At 51.6% G+C, this 21,319-nt stretch overlaps 1 protein-coding gene and 1 long non-coding RNA gene across 11 annotated transcripts; one reads left to right on the top strand and one right to left on the bottom strand.

Annotated features, from left to right (window-relative positions):
• Positions 1 to 1,374: 1,374 nt before the first annotated feature.
• Positions 1,375 to 5,752, bottom strand: LOC141955344 (uncharacterized). Of its 5 annotated transcripts, none has more exons than XR_012632510.1 (5): positions 5,635 to 5,748; positions 4,892 to 4,966; positions 4,426 to 4,517; positions 4,067 to 4,194; positions 1,375 to 3,758 (listed from the first exon to the last, which is right to left on the bottom strand). It is a non-coding gene; the product is annotated as an uncharacterized LOC141955344 (long non-coding RNA). The 5 variants fall into 5 exon arrangements; XR_012632512.1 differs by having other exon boundaries at positions 4,892 to 5,045; positions 5,635 to 5,745; XR_012632509.1 differs by lacking the exon at positions 4,892 to 4,966 and having other exon boundaries at positions 5,635 to 5,752.
• Positions 5,753 to 5,787: 35 nt separating this feature from the next.
• Positions 5,788 to 13,041, top strand: LOC141955343 (centrosome-associated protein CEP250-like). Of its 6 annotated transcripts, XR_012632507.1 has the most exons (8): positions 5,788 to 5,957; positions 6,974 to 7,108; positions 7,306 to 7,475; positions 9,812 to 9,991; positions 11,100 to 11,234; positions 11,570 to 11,713; positions 12,153 to 12,411; positions 12,492 to 13,041. XR_012632507.1 is itself a non-coding variant. In XM_074895182.1 (7 exons), exons 1-7 carry the CDS (start codon positions 5,798 to 5,800, stop codon positions 12,321 to 12,323), a joined length of 1,095 nt encoding a protein of 364 aa, XP_074751283.1. In that variant the 5' UTR covers positions 5,788 to 5,797; the 3' UTR covers positions 12,324 to 13,039. The 6 variants fall into 6 exon arrangements, 5 of the variants coding, with proteins under 5 accessions (XP_074751283.1, XP_074751287.1, XP_074751288.1 ...); XM_074895182.1 differs by having other exon boundaries at positions 12,153 to 13,039; XM_074895186.1 differs by lacking the exons at positions 12,153 to 12,411; positions 12,492 to 13,041 and adding an exon at positions 11,970 to 12,069.
• The last annotated feature ends 8,278 nt before the right edge of the window (positions 13,042 to 21,319 follow it).

The raw sequence follows: 21,319 nt of genomic DNA, 5'->3' as shown, positions 1-21,319 counted from the left end.
TGCTGCCCCGCTGCTGCCCGGGGAGGTTGAGGGGCCCCGGGAGCTCTGTCCTGCCAGGGAAGTTGTGCTGTGCCCGCTGCAGGGGCTGCAGAGCCAGGGGCAGCGGCCGTGGCCCAAGGGGCGGGTGTCGCCGTGGGGCTCTGGCGCCTGTGACATCACAGAGGACAAGTCCCCGAGGGCGTCACCAGGGTGCCAGGCGGCAGCACCCGCTGCAGTCCGGCTCAGGCCAGCGGTGAGTGAGGGCGGCGGGGGGAAGGCTGGGCTGGATGAGGGCTGGGGCAGAAGCTCTGGCCCCCGAGGGGGGCTTCTACAGCCGGGGCGAGGGCGCAGCCGCTGCGGGGAGCGCCTGGGGCAGGGCAGGTGCTGCCCTCGGGGCTGGGCGCAGCGGTGCCGGGGCTGCCAGCCACGGCCAGTGCCCGGGGGCTGTGGGGAGATGTCCCTGTCCCTGCAGCGCTCACCACCCTTCGCCCCCTCTCCCAGCCATCCCCGGGCCCCTGCATATTCCCCCCTGCTGCCACCTCCCTCCCACCCAGCCCCACTGACCCCCTTCTCTCCCTCCTCCTCCAGACCATGGCTGTGGGCAGTACCCGCTGCCTCCTGATGGTGCTGAGCCTCCTCAACCACGTTCTTCAAGTGAACAGGCGGAATGACGCGGCCACGCAAGACATGCTGCAGCAGCGTAAGGAGCAGCAGCAGCAGGAGTCGGCCTGGTTCATGGAGCAGATGGAGCAGATGGAGCAGAGGAGCCAGGAGCTGTGCGACCTCACTCCGGAAGGCATGCTCCGCGCGGCCTGCTGGCACTGGGTGCTTTGGTCCTCTGCCGAAACCCTGCTCCTGCTCCTTGTGCTCTACTGGCTGCGCCGGCGGAGGAGCGCTGACTCCAACAGCCGCAGCCAGTGATGAAGCTCCAGAGGTGCCGAGGAGAAGAGAGAGGAAGATGACTCGGAGGGCAGAGCGGACCCCAGTGACACTTGGGTGGAGACAAGCCTCAGGATAAGGTGGGGACCTCCGCTACATCTGCCAAGCCCTTCCCAAGAGCTTCTTTTCTGACGGGTTTTCTTTTCAGCCTTGGGATGGGACAGTGCCTGTGAACACCTGAGCACCCCCAAGAACAACATTGCCAACCGCCTGCTGCTCGTGCCCCTGAGACCACCCCTCGGGCACGTCTTCCACCAGAGGCGGGCACCGTGGAGGATCTGACGGCGAGGCGCTGCTGCATCCCCGTGGAGCACCTGATGAACTACGCGCTGTGCTTCCTCTGCCCCGTGACGGGCTGAACACAAGCCGGGTCCCCGTTTCCCACGCAGCCTCTACATCTGCTCACTGTCGTGATGATCCTCCTGCTTGGAGGCGCAGGAGGGATTTACCCTATGTAAATACCCAATAAATAGGCTATAAATAAATTAATGCGCTCTGTGTGCTGATTTGTATACGTGTAGTGACCGATCAGAAGATTTTGCCATCTCTTGGGTGCCCGCTTAAGCTCCATCTTGACTAAGGGGAGGTTGTCCTGCAGGCCCCAAGCATCCGGCGGGAGGAGGGCGTGGTAAAAGGGGGTCAGGGGGATTTGGGAAATACCCAAATTGCCAAATCCCCAGTGCTCCAGCTACTACTCACTGAGGGCAAGGCAGGAGCAGACCGCTTTGCACCCTGGCACTTGAGAGGAGCAGCTCCAGCTCTGCCATACATGCAGCATCGGGGCTCTCCTGTGGTACTTCGGTGCTTGAGAACAGGAGACGCTCCGGCCACCTGGAGCCAGACAGGATCCGACATCACGCACCATTAGAGCCTCGGGCACAAAAAGCATACAGCTGGCCCGGAGAACGCTTCTGACCGGTCATGCACCAGCCCCAAGTGCCGGCCCCTGTCGCCAGCGCAATAAAGTTGGCTGCTCACCCCATCCGCACCGGGAGATTCATTAAACGCCTCGGCACGTGTCAGAGCATCCGCTGCCTTGTAGTGACAGGTCACGAATCTGTAGTCTCGTGCGAGGTTTCCACCTGCCAACGCTTCCGTGTACTTCTTCCATCTGCTCTCGCCCTTACAAAACCAACAGCCGGTCTCTGGGTCTTTTGCTTTCTAGTCAATGATATTATTTTGTAGTTTAGGTCATCTGCACGTCTCTCTCTCCGTCCCTCTCTGGTTTGGATAGCTGAATAATGTAACGAACTGTTCAAGATTAACCACGTGCATATTCCTGTACTAAAAAAAAACGCAGGTGAGAAAGGCAGAAGCGTCTCACCAGGACACACGTAAAAATACAGCGGGGTTGGCAGTTTCAGCCCTGTTTGGCGGTGCTGGTTGCTGTAGCCCTGGGCTAGCTCAGTGCTTCCAGCTCCAACATGCTGCACAGGCTGAGTTTCTTGCCGGGTTCTGCCCATGTGTGGTTGGCCGCAGTGTAGCTCCGTTCCTTACCCGATTCATCTGCTTTGGGAAGATTTTGAGCTGTTGCACAGGCAGGACTGAGCAGGGAAGGTGTCTGGCTTTGGGCTCTTGCACGATTTCATCAATCCAATGACACTGACTACTCTTTGGCTTATCCCTGTTGTTCAGTCCAGGCACATCAGCCTCCGAGAAGGCTTAGCCTACCTTGGCACCCATTTGTTTTCCTAGAATTGTCATGCAGCCTATTGAACATGTTTGCATGTCCAGAAATGCGCTTCTTCGTGTTTCTACTATGGGCTAAGGCCACAGACAGAGTTCTTAGCTATTTTAAATGGGAAGGAAATCACCGAGTTCTTGGTTCTATGCAGGACAGTTTCTTCTTGTCAGAGAAGAGAGGACCAGCTGGCAGGAGGCTGACCTGATGCTGTTCCCAAGGTGGCCAGGTTGCCTGAGAGCAAACTCCACTTGAAGAAAGGACAACTCGACTTTGCAAAGAAGATCAGTTTGCTTCGATTAGTGGTTCTCCAAAGAAATTCTGATTCATGGTGATGAGTTTTTCTCCACATTAAAGCCTCTTCATGAGTAACGGGGTATCCTGGGTAGAAGCCCCAGACTCCTCCAAGGAAGATATCCAGGATTATTTGTCCCTGAATGGACACTCTCTTCTCTGGGATCTGTCAAAGATTCCTCCCAGACATGTCCCAGACTGTCCTGAGCTCTGCTGCAGGGACCTGAGATCCCATTTAGCAGCCTCTGACTCTTCCAAGGATGCCACCTGAAAGATTTTTTACCTCCTGGGGAAAGCTCACCTCCAGCATCCACCCAGATCTTCTGCCAGGCATCTCCTGCTCTCTTTTCTCCTTTGATTAGGGGTCATCAGATCACAGGTAGCAGCCTCTGACACCTCCAAAGTGAGACACCCGTGCTGTGCTGTCTCCTGGAAAGAAAGATTTTTGCTCAAACTTCCACCCAAGATGCCTCCCAGCATATCCTGGAGTCTTTTCACCCCTGATTTAGGGAGGCTTCATCCTGAGTAGCAGCCCCAGACTTCTCCAAAGAAGACAGACAGAGGTTTTTTCTCCCTCAGAGGACACTCTCTTCTCTGGAATCTGCCCAAGATTCCTCCCAGACATATCCCACACTGTCCTGAGCCCTGCTGCAGGGAACTGAGGTCCCAGGTAGCAGCCCCAGACCCCTCCAGGGATGCCACCTGAAATATTTTTTACCTTCTGGGGAAAGCTCACCTTCAACATCCACCCAGGCCTACTGACAGGCATCTCCTGCTCTCTTCTCTCCTTTCTTTTTAGGGTCGTCAGACCCCAGGTACTTGCCCCTGAGAATTGCAAAGGGAGACACCCAAGACATGTTTTCTCCTGTAAAGAAAGATTTTTGCTCAAACGTCCACCCAAGGTTCCTCCCAGGCATATCCTGGAGTCTTTTCACCCCTCATTTAAGGAGGCTTAATCCTGGGTAGCAGCCCCAGAGTCCTCCAAGGAAGAAACCCACAGGTTTTTCCTCCCTCAAAGGACACTCTCTTCTCTGGGATCTGCCCAGGATTCCTCTCAGACATATCCCACAATGTCCTGAGCCCTGCTGCAGGGACCTGAGATCCCATTTAGCAGCCTTTGACTCTTCCAAGGATGCCACCTGAAAGATTTTTTACCTCCTGGGGAAAGCTCACCTCCAGCATCCACCCAGATCTTCTGCCAGGCATCTCCTGCTCTCTTCTCTCCTTCGATTTAGGGCCATCAGATCACAGGTAGCAGCCTCTGACACCTCCAAAGTGACACACCAGTGATGTGCTGTACCCTGTAAAGAAAGACTTTTGCTCAACCATCCACCCAAGGTTCCTCCCAGGCATATCCTGGAGTCTATTCACCCCTACTTTAGGGAGGCCTAACCCTGGGTAGCAGCCCCAGACTTCTCCAAGGAAGATACACAGAGGTTTTTTTCTCCCTCAAAGGACACTCTCTTCTCTGGGATCTGCCCAAGATTCCTCCCAGACATCTCCCAGACTGTCCTGAGTCCTGCTGCGCGGACCTGAGTTCCAAGGTAGCAGACGTAGACTCTTCCACGGAAGTCACCAGAATTATCTTTTATTTGTACAGCCATTTCCCGGGTGTTCGGTACATCTATAAGTTAATACCAGATGTTAAGGAAATAACCCTGGTGTCTTTGTTTTCTAGTCCTGTCGCCAAAATATGCTGCTGTTCCTTCCTGCCACTCACTTGATAACTTGTCACATAATTCCTCACTAGAGGGGAACATAAATAATTTGCTTTCTTGGAGAAATACTTCTCGCACACATCACTACCTCCTTATTGGTACCACGATTCAATGGTGAAATAGTGAACATCAGGGTTACGGGGAGATCTCTACAAGAACACGTTGTCTGGTAGTTTTCTTGACAAGTTTTTCACACTTTCAGCTCCAAGACTCCCCTTTCCACACCAGCAAAGGTAGTGACCCCAAGCAGAGACCCTCTCCCCAGCCTCACACTCCTCACCTCTCTCTGAACCCCGTCCTCCTGCAGAAGCTGCACTCTCAGGGCACTGAACTCAAAGGCACACTGGATCCTGCTCTACTGGCAGAGGAGGGCTGCCTGGGGGGTTTCCCCTCCAGACTGAACTGTGTCCTCCCACGTCCCCTGCCCTCTGCTGCTAAGGCACAGGCAGGAGGGGAGGCCTCACCCTGACAGCCCGGCAGGCGCTGACCCCGGGGCCACACAGGGAGGTGCCCCACACGTCCCCTTGCCCCGAACCCCCAGCTTCCCCCCACGCCACCCCCTCTGCCACACACAGCCCCAGCTTCCCCCGCCCCACGGCGCCTCCCCCCAGAGCTGTCACACACAAACAACTGCCCCAGCTTCCCCCGCCACGCACAGGGACCCTCGGAGCTGCCCCTGCACATCCCCACTGTCACACGCAGGCAGCCCCCACAGCTCCGCCCAGCCAGCCCCCCCACACCACCCCGGGGGGGTCTCCGCAGCTCCCCCCGTCAGAGGCGCGGCCTCAGCGCCGCCCCCAACCAGACCTCACCGTTACACACCGGCAGCCCCACAGCTACACCCTCCTCACCCACAAGAGGCCCCACGTCACCCGCGTCCCGACCCCTGTCACGCACGGGTGCCCCCACATCCCCCCAGCCCTGACCCCACACCCCGGCGGCCCCACGGCTCTCCCTCGGACCCCCCGGCCCTGTGCAGGCCCCAGGCCCCAGGCGGTGCCGGGCGGGGGGCAGCCACAGTACCTGCCGCAGGGGCTCCGCAGAGGTGAGGAGACACCCCCTTGCCCTCAGGCGGCGCAGGGGCTCCCCTTTCTCCAGCCGGGAGCAGGCGGGGGGCGCCCGGCAGCCGCGGCCCCCACACGCCTCAGAGCCCAGGGCCGCGCCGCGCGGGGGGAGGCGGCGCCTGATGCCGTGGCGGCAGGCAGGGGGCGGGGCAGGCGGGGGCGGCGCTCGGGCGGGAAGGGCCGCCCCGGGCAGACCTGGCCTCCCCGCGCGCTGTGCCGGGGCAGACCCGGCTGCCGGGGGACCGGGCCGTGGCGGCGGCGGCCCCCCCACCCCGGGCACGGGTTGGCGTCCTCCGGGAGACGGCGGCGCCGGGCGCCTTCTGCCGGCTCCGGGCACGGGTCCCAGGACGCCGCTGGGTCCTAAAGGCTCCCGCCGGCGGCAGAGCCGCTGCTGGCGGAAAGCGGGGGGGGTGCGGCCGGTGTCGTCGAGAATCACGTGGCAGGAGCGCGGGCGGAACCAACAAAATAGCACACACCCACCCCGAGAGAAAACCTGAACCCTTCCCGCGAAACCAACAGCTGAAGCCGGGGAGGGAGACAAGCAGAGCCAGAGGGAACCCCGAAACGCCCACCGCCCCCCCACATCCCCCCGCTCCCACCGCCCCCATACCCCACTCCCCCATGTTTTGAGCGCCCCCCGCATTTTGGGTGCCCCTGATCGGCGGAAAAAAGACTCTACAACTCGAATCGAGTTACGCAGCCGGGGTGTTTACTCCGGCGCCGGGGTGCAAGGGGATCTCTCCACAAAGCTTGCACCCCCACCGCACACTCCACCCAAACTCGCCGAGTGTGGATACCCATATTCACGGGCCAGCAGCGGCAGCGGGGCCGGGCGGGGCCCCGCGTCCCTGGGGGGCGGCGGGGGGTCAGGGGCAGCCCCCAGGGAGCCCCCCCACACCTGCCCCCACAAATCCCCACACAAACCCCCAGAGGGACGTTTCGCGGCCCCACAGAGACACCCCCTTGGAAGCGCTGATGAGCAGAGACCGGGCTTCTGCTTGTTGGCCCAGACTTTGGGCACAGCTGCCTGTGTGTCAGCCAACAGCACTTTCAGATTTGGCCATCGAGATCAAACTCAGCTGGGCTTTCTGTGGTATGCTAGGTCATGAGCAAAGCCTGGGCACTGCCCCGGAGGGGCCTGCGTTGACATTTTAAATGGCAGAAAGATGCTTTCTGTATACAAGTGTCCTTGCAACCCATTTTCTGTACTCAGGGGTAGGGATCTTGAGAGGCTTCTTACGGGAATAACTCTCAGTGGGCGTCAGGAGCAACAAATGCATTTCTCTCTGTATTCACAGCTCACAGCTCAGTGAAGGAGATGCTGGAGTCCAGCCTGTTTGAAGCTCAGCAGCACTCATCTCAGCTGGCGATCACCAGGAGTCCGCTTGAAATCCAACTTCACACCGTCAGGCAGGCCAAGGAGGTGATACAAGGTGAGAGCCTCCTGTTTCTGGGGATCCCCTGCCTAGGGAAGGTGGTATAAAAATAGCTCTGTGTCCGCAGGGCTTCTGAGGAGCGAAGGAGATGGAGGCAGATCTCTCCTGCACTGAAGTTCAGATGGCTCAAGGTCAGGGAAGTCAGAACCGTTGTTTGTGTAGACTCTGAATCTTGCCGTTTGTCCTGTTTGCAGGGGAAGTGAAGTGCTTTCAGTGTGAGCTGGAAGCAGAGCGATCTCTGATGAGGCAGGAATGGGAAAACGTGGCGCAGCAGCTCTTGCAGACGGAGCAGCAGTGTAACGGTTCCCTCAAACTGCGGCAAACTGAGCATGAGGTGGAAATAAACGAGCTCCTGCAAGACCTGGTAGGAAACAATATGCTTCTGAATTCTTCAAGCAAGCTCTGTGGGCTGGCTTTAGAGGAGTAACAACCTGAGGGTGTGAAATGGCAGCAACATCTGTCACAGGTCACACCTTGCTGGGCCAGGCAGATAATCCTAACACCAACCCTAACCCCTGACCAAAACACCTAACCCTAACCTCTAACCCCTACTCCCTACCCCCAACCCCTACCCTGTAACCCTAACCCCTACCCTATCCCCTAAACCCAACCCCTAACACCTATCGCCAGCTGCTATCCTTCTATCCCTAACCCCGAACCCGTAACACTAACCGCAGCCCCTAACCCCAACTCCTACCCCTAATCCCTCATCCCAACACCTCACCCCTAACCCATAACTCTAACCCCTAACGAATAATGCCAACACCTCACCCCTAGCCCCTCACCCCTACCCCTCAACCTCTACCCCAACACCCAACCCCTGACCTGAATCCCTAATGCTTAACCCTGACCCCTAACCCCTACCCCCTAACGCCAGCTCCTAACCCCTACCCCCCAAGCCCTTACCTCCTCCCCCAAACCCATACCCCCTAACCCCTCACACGTAATGCCTAATGCCAATGCCTAACTCTGACCCCTACCCCCAGTCTCCTAACCCTGGCCCCAGTCCCCTTGCCTCTATCCCCTACCTCCTCCCCCAACCCCTCACGCATAATGCCTAATGCCAACACCTAACTCTGACCCCTCACCCCAACCCCTAATGCTAACGCCTAACCCCGACCCCTAACTATAACCCCTAACTCCTAACCCTAACCCCTACCTTCTAACCCTCAGCCCTTACCTCAACCCCATCCCCCAATCATTATCCCCAACCTCCTAACCCATATCCCCTAACCCCAACCCTTAATCCCATCCTCCTACCCCTAACCCCCAATCCTTAACCCTAATCTCCTAACCTTAACCCCCAACCCTTAACCCCAATGTCCTAACCTTAACCCATAACACCTAACCCCAACCCCTAACCCTTACTGACAGCTCCTAATCTCCCCTAATCCCAGCCTCCTAACCCTATCCCTTAACCCCAACCCATAAACCCTATCTCTAACCCTAATCCCCTAGCCCTAACCCCTAACGCCAACCCCTAACTCCAACCTGCTAACCCCGACCTCTAACCCTTACCCCTAACCCCAGCCTACTTCCCCTAACCCTTAACCCTATCCCTAACCCCTACCTTCTAACCCTCACCCCTTAGCCCAACCCCTAACCCCTATCCCCAACCATTATCCCCAACCTCTTAACCCTAGCCCCTAACCCCTATGCCCTAACCCCAAACCTCCTAACCTTAACCCCTAACCCTAACACCTAATGCCAACCCCTAACCCCTACCGACACCTCCTAACCTCCAACCCATAGCCCCTATCTCTAACCCTAATTCCCTAACCCCAACCCGTAACCCCTACTGCCAGCTCCTAACCTCCTACCCCTCCCTAGCCCTTAACCCTAACCTCTACCGCCAGCTCCTAACCTCCTACACCAACCTGTAACCCCAACACCTACCCCCAGCCCCTAACCTCCTACCCCAACCCCTATCCCCTCTTCCCCCTAACCCCAACCCCTAATCCCCAACCCTAACCCTCGTACTTGAAGGCACGTGAAGACCCAAGGGACTCTGCCAGGACAGCAAAAGCAGCCACACGTTCAGTGTAGGCCTAAGGTGACTTTAGCTGGAGGTTGGGAGCTCCCCACCCAAAGCTTGGCAGGAAAGGGGTAGGATCTTACCAGGCTGCTGTCTGCCATGAAGCGGACTCCTCACATTGCTGCCAACTGCAGTCACGGGAACTTTCTTCCTTTCTTTCTGTCCTTTCACCGTCGTCAGAGCTGTTATCTCTGGGCTTGAAGCATGGGGCACAGGCCCCTTGTTCCTGGTACTTCAGTTTGTGGCCTGTCTTGTGACAACTGGGGCATCAGGGTACCGGTCTCTTTTTCACCCTGCAGTCCCTCTACATCTTTCCACTGATGGAAAGGGATGTGAGCTTTGAAAATAGACTCTAAGGATAGAGAGAAATCCTGAGGAGACAGGTGCTAGGAAACAGGCGGCCGTCGGAGAGAGGAAGGTAACATCTCCTTTTCATAATGGTTGGACTCAATGATCCTAAAGGTCTTTCCAAACTAAATGGTTCTATGATTCTTCCACCTGCTGACCTCCCTTTTAAGTTCCTTGACAGGACGTGATTTATGGAGAGCACAAAGCCATTGTTGTGCACTGTTGAAGTGGGGGGTTGTGGGAGGGATGAAGCTTCACATTTGTTCTGAGGAGCGTGGCTGGGACTTCACCTTGAAGTCTGTTCCTCCACTCATCAGGCAAGCGAGCGGGAGGGGCATCATTCAGAGCTGCAGGAGATAGTGGAGAAATGGGGAAAAGAGAAGGCGGAGACAGCAGGGGAGCACGAGAAGAAGCTGTGTGATATGAAGCAGAAAGTTGCGGCCACGCGAGCTCAACAAGAGGAAGAACAAACCAGAGTCGAAAATGCCAAGCAAGAGGTAAAGACTGTGAAAGGAGAATTTGTGTAGCTGTTTTGCAAGGCTAGAGCCATGGGAGATGTCTGGATGTCGGTCTGTGTGGAGCATGCCCTACATGCTTTCTGCATTGAATTTGGTGAGGTGAAAGGCAAGCAGGGTTCTCTTTGGGACTAGGAATGAGACCTGTCAGAGGAAGCCGGGCAGAAGCATCACTTTCAGTTGAGATTTCTGTTCTGCTATTGTGCTGGGTTTTTTAAGACTTGGAGTACCTTCGCAGTTCTCTTAACAGCCCTCTTTTGATCTTTACTGATACATGCTTATAACCTGAACTCCGTTAAAGACCAGACTGAATTTGTAGGACTGAATGCCTGTGAGGATGGGGTTTTTGTTTGGGGGGGTAAAGAGGGACATGGCAGGGTTGTTGACAAAAGAAAAATTTTGAGGACGACTGAAATATTTCTGAGCAGTAAAACAGGGGTGTCTTCTGGGCTGTTTTAAGTCACTTGCTGGTAAGCTATTTTGTGCCCAGATCTCCTGTGCACCCTGTCACACAGTGAGAGTCCTCCTTGTGTCCCCCCAAAGTCCTCTTCACGGAGTCTGCCTGGGGACAGCAGTACCCCCAGCTGTGTCTGCAGGGATCGAAATGCCAGGGCAGTGCTCAGAGATGTCAGCGTGTCCCCGTAGTGTCAGTACATTACCAAAGCCTAACGAATACCTTAAAAATGAAGTCATTTTCACCAAACCCCACGTGGAATACATGAGTTGTCTGAAGGAGCTGCTGGCTTCAGCCCTCTGGCAGCCGCCCTGCATTTTCTCTGCTGCTAACTAGGTGTAGAAGTCACTATTGAAAGACAAACAGGCCACAGCAGAAGATGAGGGATACCCTCACCAGCAAGGGGAGACATCTGAGAAGTGCCACACATTGTCCTGTTAGGTATTGGATGTTTGTTGGAGGTTCGGTCACAGAGGGACTCTGTCTGGACCATGTTTATACTGCCAGTGGCAGAGAAGGGCCTGGGAGAGCAGCAACACAGCGCTTTGAGAGCGCGTCAGCCCACCGGTGTTGGAGCCTTGGCACACAAATTTTGTGTGGGAAGTTTAAACCTGTCCTCTCTTTGTTTCTGTGCAGGTCCTGCCAGAAAAGGAGCGTGAGAAGAGTGCTTTATTAGAGACACTGCTTCAGACTCAGGGAGAGCGAAGAGAAGCCAACCAGCAGCTGGAGCAGCTCAGGCGGGAGGTGAAAGAGCAGCGCGAGGACGGGCAGGTAAGTCTGACTGGTCGGGCGGGTTGAAGGAACAGGCCGTTGGCAACTGGACGTGAGCTGAGAGTGGCTGAGAGAAGCAGGTAACAGAGTGAAGGGCAGTAACAAGGACATAAAGCCTAAGTGCTGTGAGCGAGGAGGCAGGGACTGCTGCAGGCACGGAAAGCACAGAGCCTGATGATCTCCAGAGATCAGCGACAGGAAGGGAGTGTTCCAGTGGAAGCAGAGCTGGGTAGAAAAGCAGAAGTGGCTGAATGAATGGGACTTTGGGACAGAAAGAAGAAAAAGCAGAACGTGCTGGCAGGTCCCAGTAGTTTGCTCTCCATTTGTGTCTGCAGAACATCACAGAAGAACTGCAAGCAGAGCTGCAGGAAACTCAGAGTAAGATGCAGGCAGTGGAGAAGAGGCACAAGGAAGAAATCAAACCCATGAAAGAGGAAATTACTGTCCTCCTTCAGCAGAGGGATGCTCTACAAAACCAGGTGAGTGAAACAGCAATAGCTGCTGCAGTCATCAACCAGGTGGTCTCTGCCCAGGGCAGAGCAGCCGGCGATGGGGTCAGTCCCTCTGGCTGCCATCACCTTGTGGTCTCCGTCTCAGCTGGGCTGATGGAGACTGACCAGCCAGCTGCTGCCCTGGACAGATGGGCTGCTCTTTTTGTCCGTTTGCCAGCACTCCTCAGAAGGGATTTCTGCTGGCCTGTTACTGCTAGCCTTGTTATTTAAGGTGCTTTTTCAGAGGAACATGGTGACCCACTTAGATTTTTAAACAAGCCAGCTGTATCCATCGTGAGTCTGGTGCTTTCATGAAAGGGTGAAATTTAAGGTTGTACTTTCCCTTTCCTCACAGTGTATGATATGACTGATGTGGCTGACAGTGGCAAGCTGTAGTCTTTGACTGCTCTGTTGTGTTTTACTTGAGGTGGAAGAGTTGACATCTCAACTAGCAGCCTCTGAAGAGTCCCAGCAAGTGATTGGCTGCAAAGCTCAGCAAGATCTGAGTGAGGCACAGGAACTGTCAAGGCAGAAGGTGCTGGAGGTTGTCACCTCCAGAAGATCCTGGAGGAGAAGAGGAGTCAGTGGGAGAAGGTAGAACATCAGAACAAGGTGTTGCAAGGGTGTCTGGAGGGATCATTAAAATGACCAGTATCACAGACGTTGTGGAGAGACCACAGACCACCGTAAGAGCAGAAGAATATTGTTTATATCAGTAGTTGTTTTTTAGTTTAATTTTTCCAGTTGCATCCTTCTGAATAAGTAGGACACCTGGGAGTTCCCCCTCCTGGACGCCGGGGTCCCCCACAGCATCCTCTGTCCCCCGCAGCCTGTGGGCCCGGCGGTTCAGCCTTCTGAGCAACCGGGTGACACGGCTGGACGGGGATGGGGACGGTGACACCAACCCCCTGCGCCCCTCCAGCTGCTGCTGGCTGCCTGCGCTGGCACACTTGGAGGGGGGGGCCCTCTGCCACCCTGATGTCCCCTCCTGTCCCCGTCCCTGTCCCCATATCCCTGTCCTCATCACGTCCCTGTTCCTGTCACCATTTCTTCTCTGTCCTGGTCCTTGTCCACATCCCTGTCCTTGTCCCCATTCCTGGTGGTTTTAACCCACAAACCATTTATTTCCTGGGGGGGGCCTGGTCCTGCCCTGCAGGGGACCAGGACACCTGTGGACACCTGTTCCCCTCCCCAGGGCAGTGGCTGTCCCAGCTGGGTGCTTGCTGAGTTGGGCAATAAAATCCCTTCTTTGTCCCCCTTTTGTCCTTCCATGTCTTTCATGTGTGTCCCAAGTGTCGTCCCCCCCCATGTCCCTGGTGTCCCCAGTGTCCCCAACGAGGCTGACAGCTTCATAGGAGCCTTTTATTGGGGAGCAGGGATGTCTGGTCCCCCTCAATTCTTCTTGGGCCTGGAGACCTGAGCCAACACCCACAGAGAGTAGCAGGTGCCTGCTAGGACAGGGGGGTTCAGGGACACCCTGCCCCCCACAAGAGACCCTGCCCCCTGGGACCTGTCGTGGATGAAAGTATTAACACGGTAATGATTTAGTAAGAAATCTGATTTATAACTAACAGCCATTTATCATTACAAAATAATTCAGAAATGTTGAAAGAAAGAAAAGCGACTTATTTGCAGATTCTACAGTGACAAGATGCACCCTAACTTACTTAATGGTACCTTAACATATACATATACATGCAGCTACACAAAATGGACAAGCACATGCACAGAGGCAAAAGTATTTGGATCCAGTAGAATGGAGCACGTACCCACACCCCAATAAACAGAGAAAGAACGGGTGAAAGAGAAGCGAGCTCAAAGAAAAATTTCCCTCCTCCCGAGTTTAGAGCAAATACCCCCAATGCCTCGGCATTCCTCAGCGGGCGATAACTGGGACTCGAGCGGGTGGACTTCACCCGGCCTTCCCTCAACTCTGGCAGCAGAAACACCGTAAGAGTTTTGGTACCCGAGAGGCTCCCAGCTCAGGGGAGATGCTGGTCACAGGCTGCTGCCATCCAGGAGAGCTCAAAGGGTCTCCCTGGTGGTTGCAGTTTATAGGGTGCGAGATAATTGACTTTTGTCAGATCCCTCCTGGTGCCTTCCAGCAAGAACTTGATGAATGTGCAGTTCTGTAATTGTTCCATCTGACCCCCTCCCAGGCACAGGTGTGCCAGGCCTTTAGGAGCTGATGGGCCGTTTTAACTGTTTCTGAGCAATCGGGAGGGCAGGAGCCAGGCACTTCATCGTTATCAGTCCTTATCTCCAGGGATGGGGGTACAGCTCGGGGGAGGGGGCTGGAATCACACCCAGCACCAAGCAGCCCAACAAGGAGGGGTGGGGGGGGTAGAGTTGCATTACTACACCATCAAATTGACACAATGCTTTCAATTTGTCTAAATAACTCCTTGGATCTGACTTATTCTCATGGCTGGCTTTTCCAGCATTCAGTATCCAGTTAGTAAGGCAGAAAGATGGATGTAGGGGGCCTCATCCTCAGTGGTGCACAGTGACAAAGGTTCCGCTTTGGCACAGGACAATTCTCTGACAACTGATTCACGGAAAAAAAGACTCTACAACTCGAATAGAGTTATACAGCAGGGATATGTTTACTCCGGTGCCGGGGTGCAAGGGGATCTCTCCACAAAGCTTGTACCCCCACCGCACATTTTACCAAAAAATTATTGAGTGTGGATATCCATATTCATTGGGTTACATAACACAAACATACATATGCATGAGTAGGGCCGGGTTAGCATCATGTTTCTCCTAGAATCACAGAATCATCTAGGTTGGAAAGGACCCTGGAGATCATCTAGTCCAGCCGTTCTCCTAGCACGGTTCCCACCTACAGCATATCCTTAAGCTCCAAATCGACCCTACTCTTGAACACCTCCAGGGATGGGGACTCCACCACCTCCCTGGGCAGCCCATTCCAACGCCTCACAACCCCTTCTGGAAAGCAATGCTTCCTAATATCCAGTCTGAACTTTCCCTGGAGCAACTTGAGGCCATTCCCTCTTGTCCTGTCGCTTTCTACTAGCTAAAGAGGCTCAGGCCCCGCTCTCTGCAGCTTCCTTTCAGGGAGTTGTAGAGGGTGATGAGGTCTCCCCTCAGCCCCCTCTTCTCCAGACTAAACACCCCCAGTTCCCTCTGCCGCTCCTCACAGGACATGTGTTCCAGACCCTGCACCAGCTTTGTAGCCCTTCTCTGGACATGTTCGAGTAACTCTGTGTCGTTTTTGTAGTGAGGGGCCCAAAACTGAACCCAGGAATCGAGGTGCGGCCTCACCAGTGCCAAGTACAGGGCTCAGATCCCTCCCCTGTCCCTGCTGGCCACGCTATTGCTGACACAAGCCAGGATGCCGTTGGCCTTCTTGGCCCCCTGGGCACACTGCTGGCTCCTGTTCAGCTGGCTGTCAATCACCCCCCAGGTCCCTCTTTGACTGGCCAGCCACTCCCCCCCAAGCCTGTAGCCCTGCTGGGGGTTGTTGTGGCCCAAGGGCAGCCCCCGGCATTTGCCCTTATTGAAACCCATGCAGTTGGCCTCGGCCCATGGCTCCAGCCTGTCCAGGTCTCTCTGCAAAGCCTCCCTACCCTCGAGCAGATCAACACTCCCGCCCAGCTCAGTGTCATCTGCAAACTGACTGAGGGTGCACTCAATCCCCTCATCTAGAGCATCAATAAAGATGTTAAACAGGAGTGGCCCCAAAGCTGAGCCCCGGGGGACACCACTCGTGACCGGCCGCCAGCTGGATTTAACTCTGTTTACCACAACTCTCTGGGCTCGGTCGTCCAGCCAGTTTTTTACCCAGCAAAGTGTGCGATTGTCCAAACCTCGAGCAGCCATTTTTGCCAGGAGAATGCTGTGGGAAACGGTGTCAAAAGCCTTGCTAAAGTCAAGGTAAATTCCATCCACAGCCCTTCCCTCACCCAATAAGCAGGTCGCTCTGTCATAGAAGACCAGGTTTGTCAGCAGGACCTGCCTTTCATAAACCCATGCTGACTGGGCCTGATCCCCTGGTTGTCCCTCATGTGTTGCATGATGGTGTTTAGGATGAGCTGCTCCATCAGCTTCCCGGGCACCGAAGTCAAGCTGACAGGCCTGTAATTTCCCGGATCATCCTTCCGACCCTTCTTACAGGTGGGCGTCACGTTGGCCGATTTCCAATCAGTCGGGACCTCCCCGGTCAGCCAGGACTGCTGGGAAATGATGGAAAGTGGCCTGGCGAGCACCCCAGCCAGCTCCTTCAGCACCCTCGGGTGTATCCCATCGGGTCCCACAGACTTGTGTGTGTCTGTGTGATGCAGCAGGTCACTGACTGTCTCCTGGATTGCAGGGGGGTCGTTCTCCCAGTCTCTGTATTCTGGCTGCGGAGGCTGGATTTCATCAATACAACTAACCTTGTTATTAAAGGCTGAGGGAAAGAAGGCATTAAGCACCTCAGCCTTCTCCTCGTCACTTGTTACCAAGTTTCCTCCTGCATCTAGCAGGGGATGGAGACTCTCCCTGGACTTTCTTTTGCTACTGATATACCTATAGAAACTTCTCTGTTATCCTTGATGGCAGAGGCCAAACTAATTTCCAGTTGGGCTTTAGCCCTCCTGATTTCCACCCTGCACAGCCTCACAGCCTCTCTGTAATCACTGTGAGTGGCCAGCCCCTTCTTCCAAAGGCTGTAAACTCTCCTTTTCTCCCCGAGTTGCAGCCGAAGCTCCCTGTTCAGCCAGGGTGGTCTTCTCTGGCGTCGGCTTCTCTTAGAGCACCTGGGGACCGCCCGTCCTGAGCCATTAACACTTCCTTCTTATAGAGCGCCCAGCCTTCCGGGGCCCCTGTACCCTTCAGGAGAGTCTCCCAGGGGATCCTGTCAAGCAGGTGCCTAAACAAGACCAAGTCAGCCCTTCTGAAGTCCAGGATGTCAGTCCTGCTTAGCCCTCTCCTGACCTCTCTAAGAATAGAGAACTCGTTATTTCGTGATCGCTGTGCCCTAGTTGGCCTCCAACCTCCACGTCGTCCACCAGCCCTTCTCTGTTCACAGAGGAGATCCAGTAGGGCACCTTCTCTGGTCAGTTTACTCACCAGCTGCGTCAGGAAGTTGTCTCCCACACATTCCAGGAATCTCCGGGACTGGTCTTGTTCTGCCATGTTGTATTTCCAGCAGATGTCTGGGAAGTTAGTTCTAGAGGCTGGTGTCAGCAGTTGATGTTCTCTTTGCACTTGTGCATTGCCTCCTGGGGGGCATCTCCGGGGATCTTTGGGAGGAAGGCTCGTAGTCTTTCTCAATCTGTTTTTTCCCCAGAGCATGCACAGATTCTCATGGCCAATTCCTTGAATAACAAAAGTGTTTTTCAGCCAGTTTACTCATTCTATCTTATCTAAGAGAACCAATAGAACTTCTACCATCCATACATGGCTATCTTTATTCACTACCAAGACTCCAACTAGTTAGAGCACACCTGTTCCCCAAGGGCAAAAACATATTTTGCTGAACATTATAGTTCTTGGTAGATTTTCACAGTGAACTGCTTTGTTTTGATGAACACAGCAGTCCTTGGTAAAATTCCACAGAACACTCTGGGCAAGCAGGATTCTCAGCAAGATTCAAAAATACTATAACTAGTACTATAACTTGCTGAAGTGCTAAGGCTTGGACAACTGGCCCAAGCCAGAGCTGACCTATAGACGAATCCTGTATATTTTATAACTGAAAGCCACTGTGCTAGTAGGTATTGTACTAAGTTATAACAGCGCACTTATGCTGATGGAAAAAGTGCTAAAGCTTTGAAGTCCTGAAGCCTGAACAACAGGCCCCAAGCCGAAGCTGTTTAGTGTGTAATCATTAACAGAGTACGTAAACTCGCTAGTGAAAGATGCAGCTTAGACAAAATAGAATCAGGAGTGAGGAGAGAATGTACCCAACTGCCCTTGTTCAGCCTTGTTCAAGGCTGAGAACCCAAGTATCCGGCCTTGTTAGAAACTCCCTTGGTTTCCCCCCTGAGCCCTGGCCAGGCTTTGGGTGGAATCCAACAGGAGGATGAAACCAGAAATTTTCCGCTCAAAACAGAGGTGCCAGCTGTTCTGGCCTGTCGATCTCTGGTCTATAAGGCTGGACCCGCTCGCAGCGACTTTGGCAGCCTCACCTACGGGCGGAGGCACCGCGTAGGATTTCCCCCTTGCCGGGACAGGCTCTGCCAACCCTCGCTGTGACCGGGGCTGCCCCGCGACTGCGGGTCTGGGTGATGGTAACGTGTGCACGTGGGGATGGATCTTTCTTAATCACTATTCTCTCTCTCAGGTAGTAATGATCTGACGCATTATCCTGTATTTTCTTATTTAAGTGCATTATTCTGTCTTTTCTTACGGTGTGTTCTGTATTATTCTGTTACATTTAGTTATTTCCAGTAAAATAAACCTGCACTTTTCACTCTGGTGTCTGAGTTTAATTGGTATCTCTAATCAACAAAACAGACCTACAACAATCATCTAGTCCAACTCCATTGATGTATTTATTTTTTTTAAAAGCAGGTTAGCTCACCTTACAAAGAGTATAAATGTTTCATAATATCAAGAGCATGCAGGAAAACCAGTGGAACTGAATCATACCTGAAGTGAGGCAGGTGCTGACATCCATACTGCTTGTCTTGTATCAAAAGGAAAAAATCTGTAATACTAGTAATTGCCATGTAATGTAAAACTTTCATTAAGTGATCTGTAAGAGTTTGAATACCTATGGAATGCCAGGTAATTAATGGTAGCAGTATTTATCAGTGTTTTGTATATCTCAGAGTGAAAACAGTAACTAAGGTTATTAGGTACAATAAGTTTAAAATAAATCACTTGACTCTAACCTCTAGCAATTATATTCAGGAAACCACAGTTCCAATGGCTGTGAGAGCAAGGATATGTGATCAGGGAAATTTCATGACCCCTGAATTTATTCTGTGCTAATGTCCTAATAATTGTTATTTTTATTTTAAAAATATCTTATACACCAAGAGACACACTACATCCCCTATAAAACCTGAATAAATGATCTTTTCACAAGGCCCACTATTTGTAAAATTCGTTACTATGTCACAATAATTGATCCACAGTACAAAACTAATATAAATAGCTATTTGACAGAACAAAGATACTTATAAAGACTTGTAATAGAACTGGCAATGAATTTCTTATGTTGAATGGAAGCCAAATAAATCTTAGATTTTAATATAAGGTGCATATCATGATCATAATTGCATATGTGGCATGGCAGAGATCCCATGTATAGCTCTATTACTGCCTTGCCAAAAAGTCATTAGCAGTTCAAAAAGAATTCAAAAAACGTCGTTAAAACAACATATGAAGCTACTTTTGAAGCTAAAAAAGCAAGACATGTATACACTGGCTAAACTAGAAATTAGAAAGCAATGTCTTAGGACAGTAACAAAGTGTTACCAAAGGATGTAAATACTTCAATAAGTGAAAGAAAGAGATTAACAGGTCCACAGAAGTATGAACACTGACAAGTTTAACCAATAAAAATAAAGGTCTTGAAAGAAGAAAAATAAAAGAAAGGGAAAAAAAATAAGAAAAACCTTATGATAGGGTAAATGCCTTAACTTTGAAACAATAATTTATGGAAACCAGAAGAAATTATCTAATTTGCATCATTTAAGTAATATGCTTAAATCAAAACCCTAGAAAACATATTGCTCCTGCTCCCCCTGCAATGCAACTGGAAGGAAGCTGACAAGCTGACCTGCTTTTCTGTCTCCAGCAGCCCTTATTTTGCGCTGGTAAAATACCCCAAGCCCTAGTACTAATATCAGAAACTACTAGACTCGAGTAAATAGCTGAAAAAAGGGAATAGTATAGTATAAGAAATTATTGCTTTCTTATACCTGTTGCTATTATACCTTAAATAGCTATTATATCCATCAACTTGACTTTGGGCGAGATTAAACCCTTCCAATATTTCAGATGCATAAATTTCCTGTATAAAAGTTATGGTAATTATCATGCAGCAGCAGAGGCACTGAAAAGAGAGATAATTCCTACAATATATGTTATTTTTGAGTGCCTGAAGGCTAGAGGGCTAAGCATAATGAATACATGTTGATTACTTAGCTACATTTTTCCTCCTTTTGTAACACGTCTGCTGGAATATTGTAATACACCTTGTTCACTGAAAATCTACACAAACAAGTCAAAGGTGATTTTTCTCACAAACTGCAAAGGACAAAAAATACATATGGAGCAGAACTTAGTTAGCCTCTCAAGAGTTATCTTCAATCAACATACCACTAAGGAAACTAACTTAGAGCAGAAGGAACAGGTGTATGTAACAGCAACATAGATGATTTGTTAAATAGAAAACTTCTCAGGGATTTTCCAAACCAGTTGTCATCACTAGCAATTCTATCTGTTGTTTACATAGAAAAGTGTTAGTAGGAAAGCATTTTTAGCTGCTTTAGAGGATACAATGATTAAAACCAGCAGAGCTCATACTATATGGCGTGTCAAGACTTTCTTGTGTACCGGCTTTCCCGGTGTCAATTGTCTCCATGCTATTGTTTGAGAACTATTGTCATAGAAAAACATTTCTTTTATTCTAGTCAAAATTTCTTCCTAACTTTTCTGTTTTATCACTGATTTACAACTACATTTACAGCTAGTATTTAAGTAACATCTTTGTTGTAGTTGAACCCCAAGAAGTCACAGAATCTTCAGTGTGATATGACTGCTCATTACAGACCTCTTACCATTCTTTAGTTCATCCCAGTTCAACATTTCCTTCATTGATGAAAAACGCTACTTCAGATAATTTTATTTCTCTTAAAAGTTCTTATTTTTCTACGCCTTCACCCTGACTATTCTGGCAGTGTTGCCTGTTCTTGCAGAGATGGCCTCTCTTTACTAAACTTCGGGGTGACAAGAGACCTTCCTGATTTGTGGTGGTGAACTACGCAAAAATTTGTGATCTTCCATTACATGACATTACATCCCAGGCAATCGTAATGAAGGCAGTAAGGAGAGAATAGAGGAATCTAATGTAAAAATGTCCAAGTTTCAGTGTACATTATGTGTTTTGTCACTTGGATTATTCATCTATTAAATTTCATTGTAATTGTCTAATTATTCCTATAGGAGACAGCCTTCTACATTCTGTTCAGTTGGCTCCACCAGAATTAAATTTCTATTTTGTGAATAATTTAAATTTTGATTTAATATCTTCAATCATTAAAAAATCCCCCACAAACATTTGAGGAAGCTTCATATAAAAGATTAAGGAATTTTCCCTGATAAAGATTGTAATTGACAAGAGATAAATTAATCTTATCTAAAAAAAGCACACACAACTGAGATCTTAGTCTTTTGAATAGGACACCAGTGTTTTGCAAATAAAGGAGTGTCAGCAAGATTACGTGGTAACACTATGCTCTCGCTTAGACTAAGACAAGACATAGCAGGAGATATTCAATTAAGAAATAAGCTATAAGTTATGGAATTTCATTGTTTCTTAAATATCAGGACAGAAAGCTCTGAAATCAACAATTTTCCATGCCTTAAACCATATGGTTATATCTGCATAGAGCAGACTGAAGAGATAGTATA

The sequence above is a fragment of the Athene noctua genome, unplaced genomic scaffold, assembly GCF_965140245.1.
Source record: "Athene noctua unplaced genomic scaffold, bAthNoc1.hap1.1 HAP1_HAP1_scaffold_156, whole genome shotgun sequence".
Classification (NCBI taxonomy): Eukaryota; Metazoa; Chordata; class Aves; order Strigiformes; family Strigidae; genus Athene; species Athene noctua.
Note: the sequence above shows the minus strand (reverse complement) of the source record. Positions and strands in the feature narration are given on the sequence as shown.

Coding starts and splice junctions, on each gene's coding strand:
- LOC141955343 (XM_074895182.1), top strand. CDS start 5,798: ATGCCGTGGCGGCAGGCAGGGGGCGGGGCAGGCGGGGGCGGCGCTCGG. Junction 5,958..6,973: donor CCCCCCCACCCCGGGCACGG/GTTGGCGTCCTC, acceptor CTGTATTCACAG/CTCACAGCTCAGTGAAGGAG. Junction 7,109..7,305: donor GGCCAAGGAGGTGATACAAG/GTGAGAGCCTCC, acceptor TCCTGTTTGCAG/GGGAAGTGAAGTGCTTTCAG.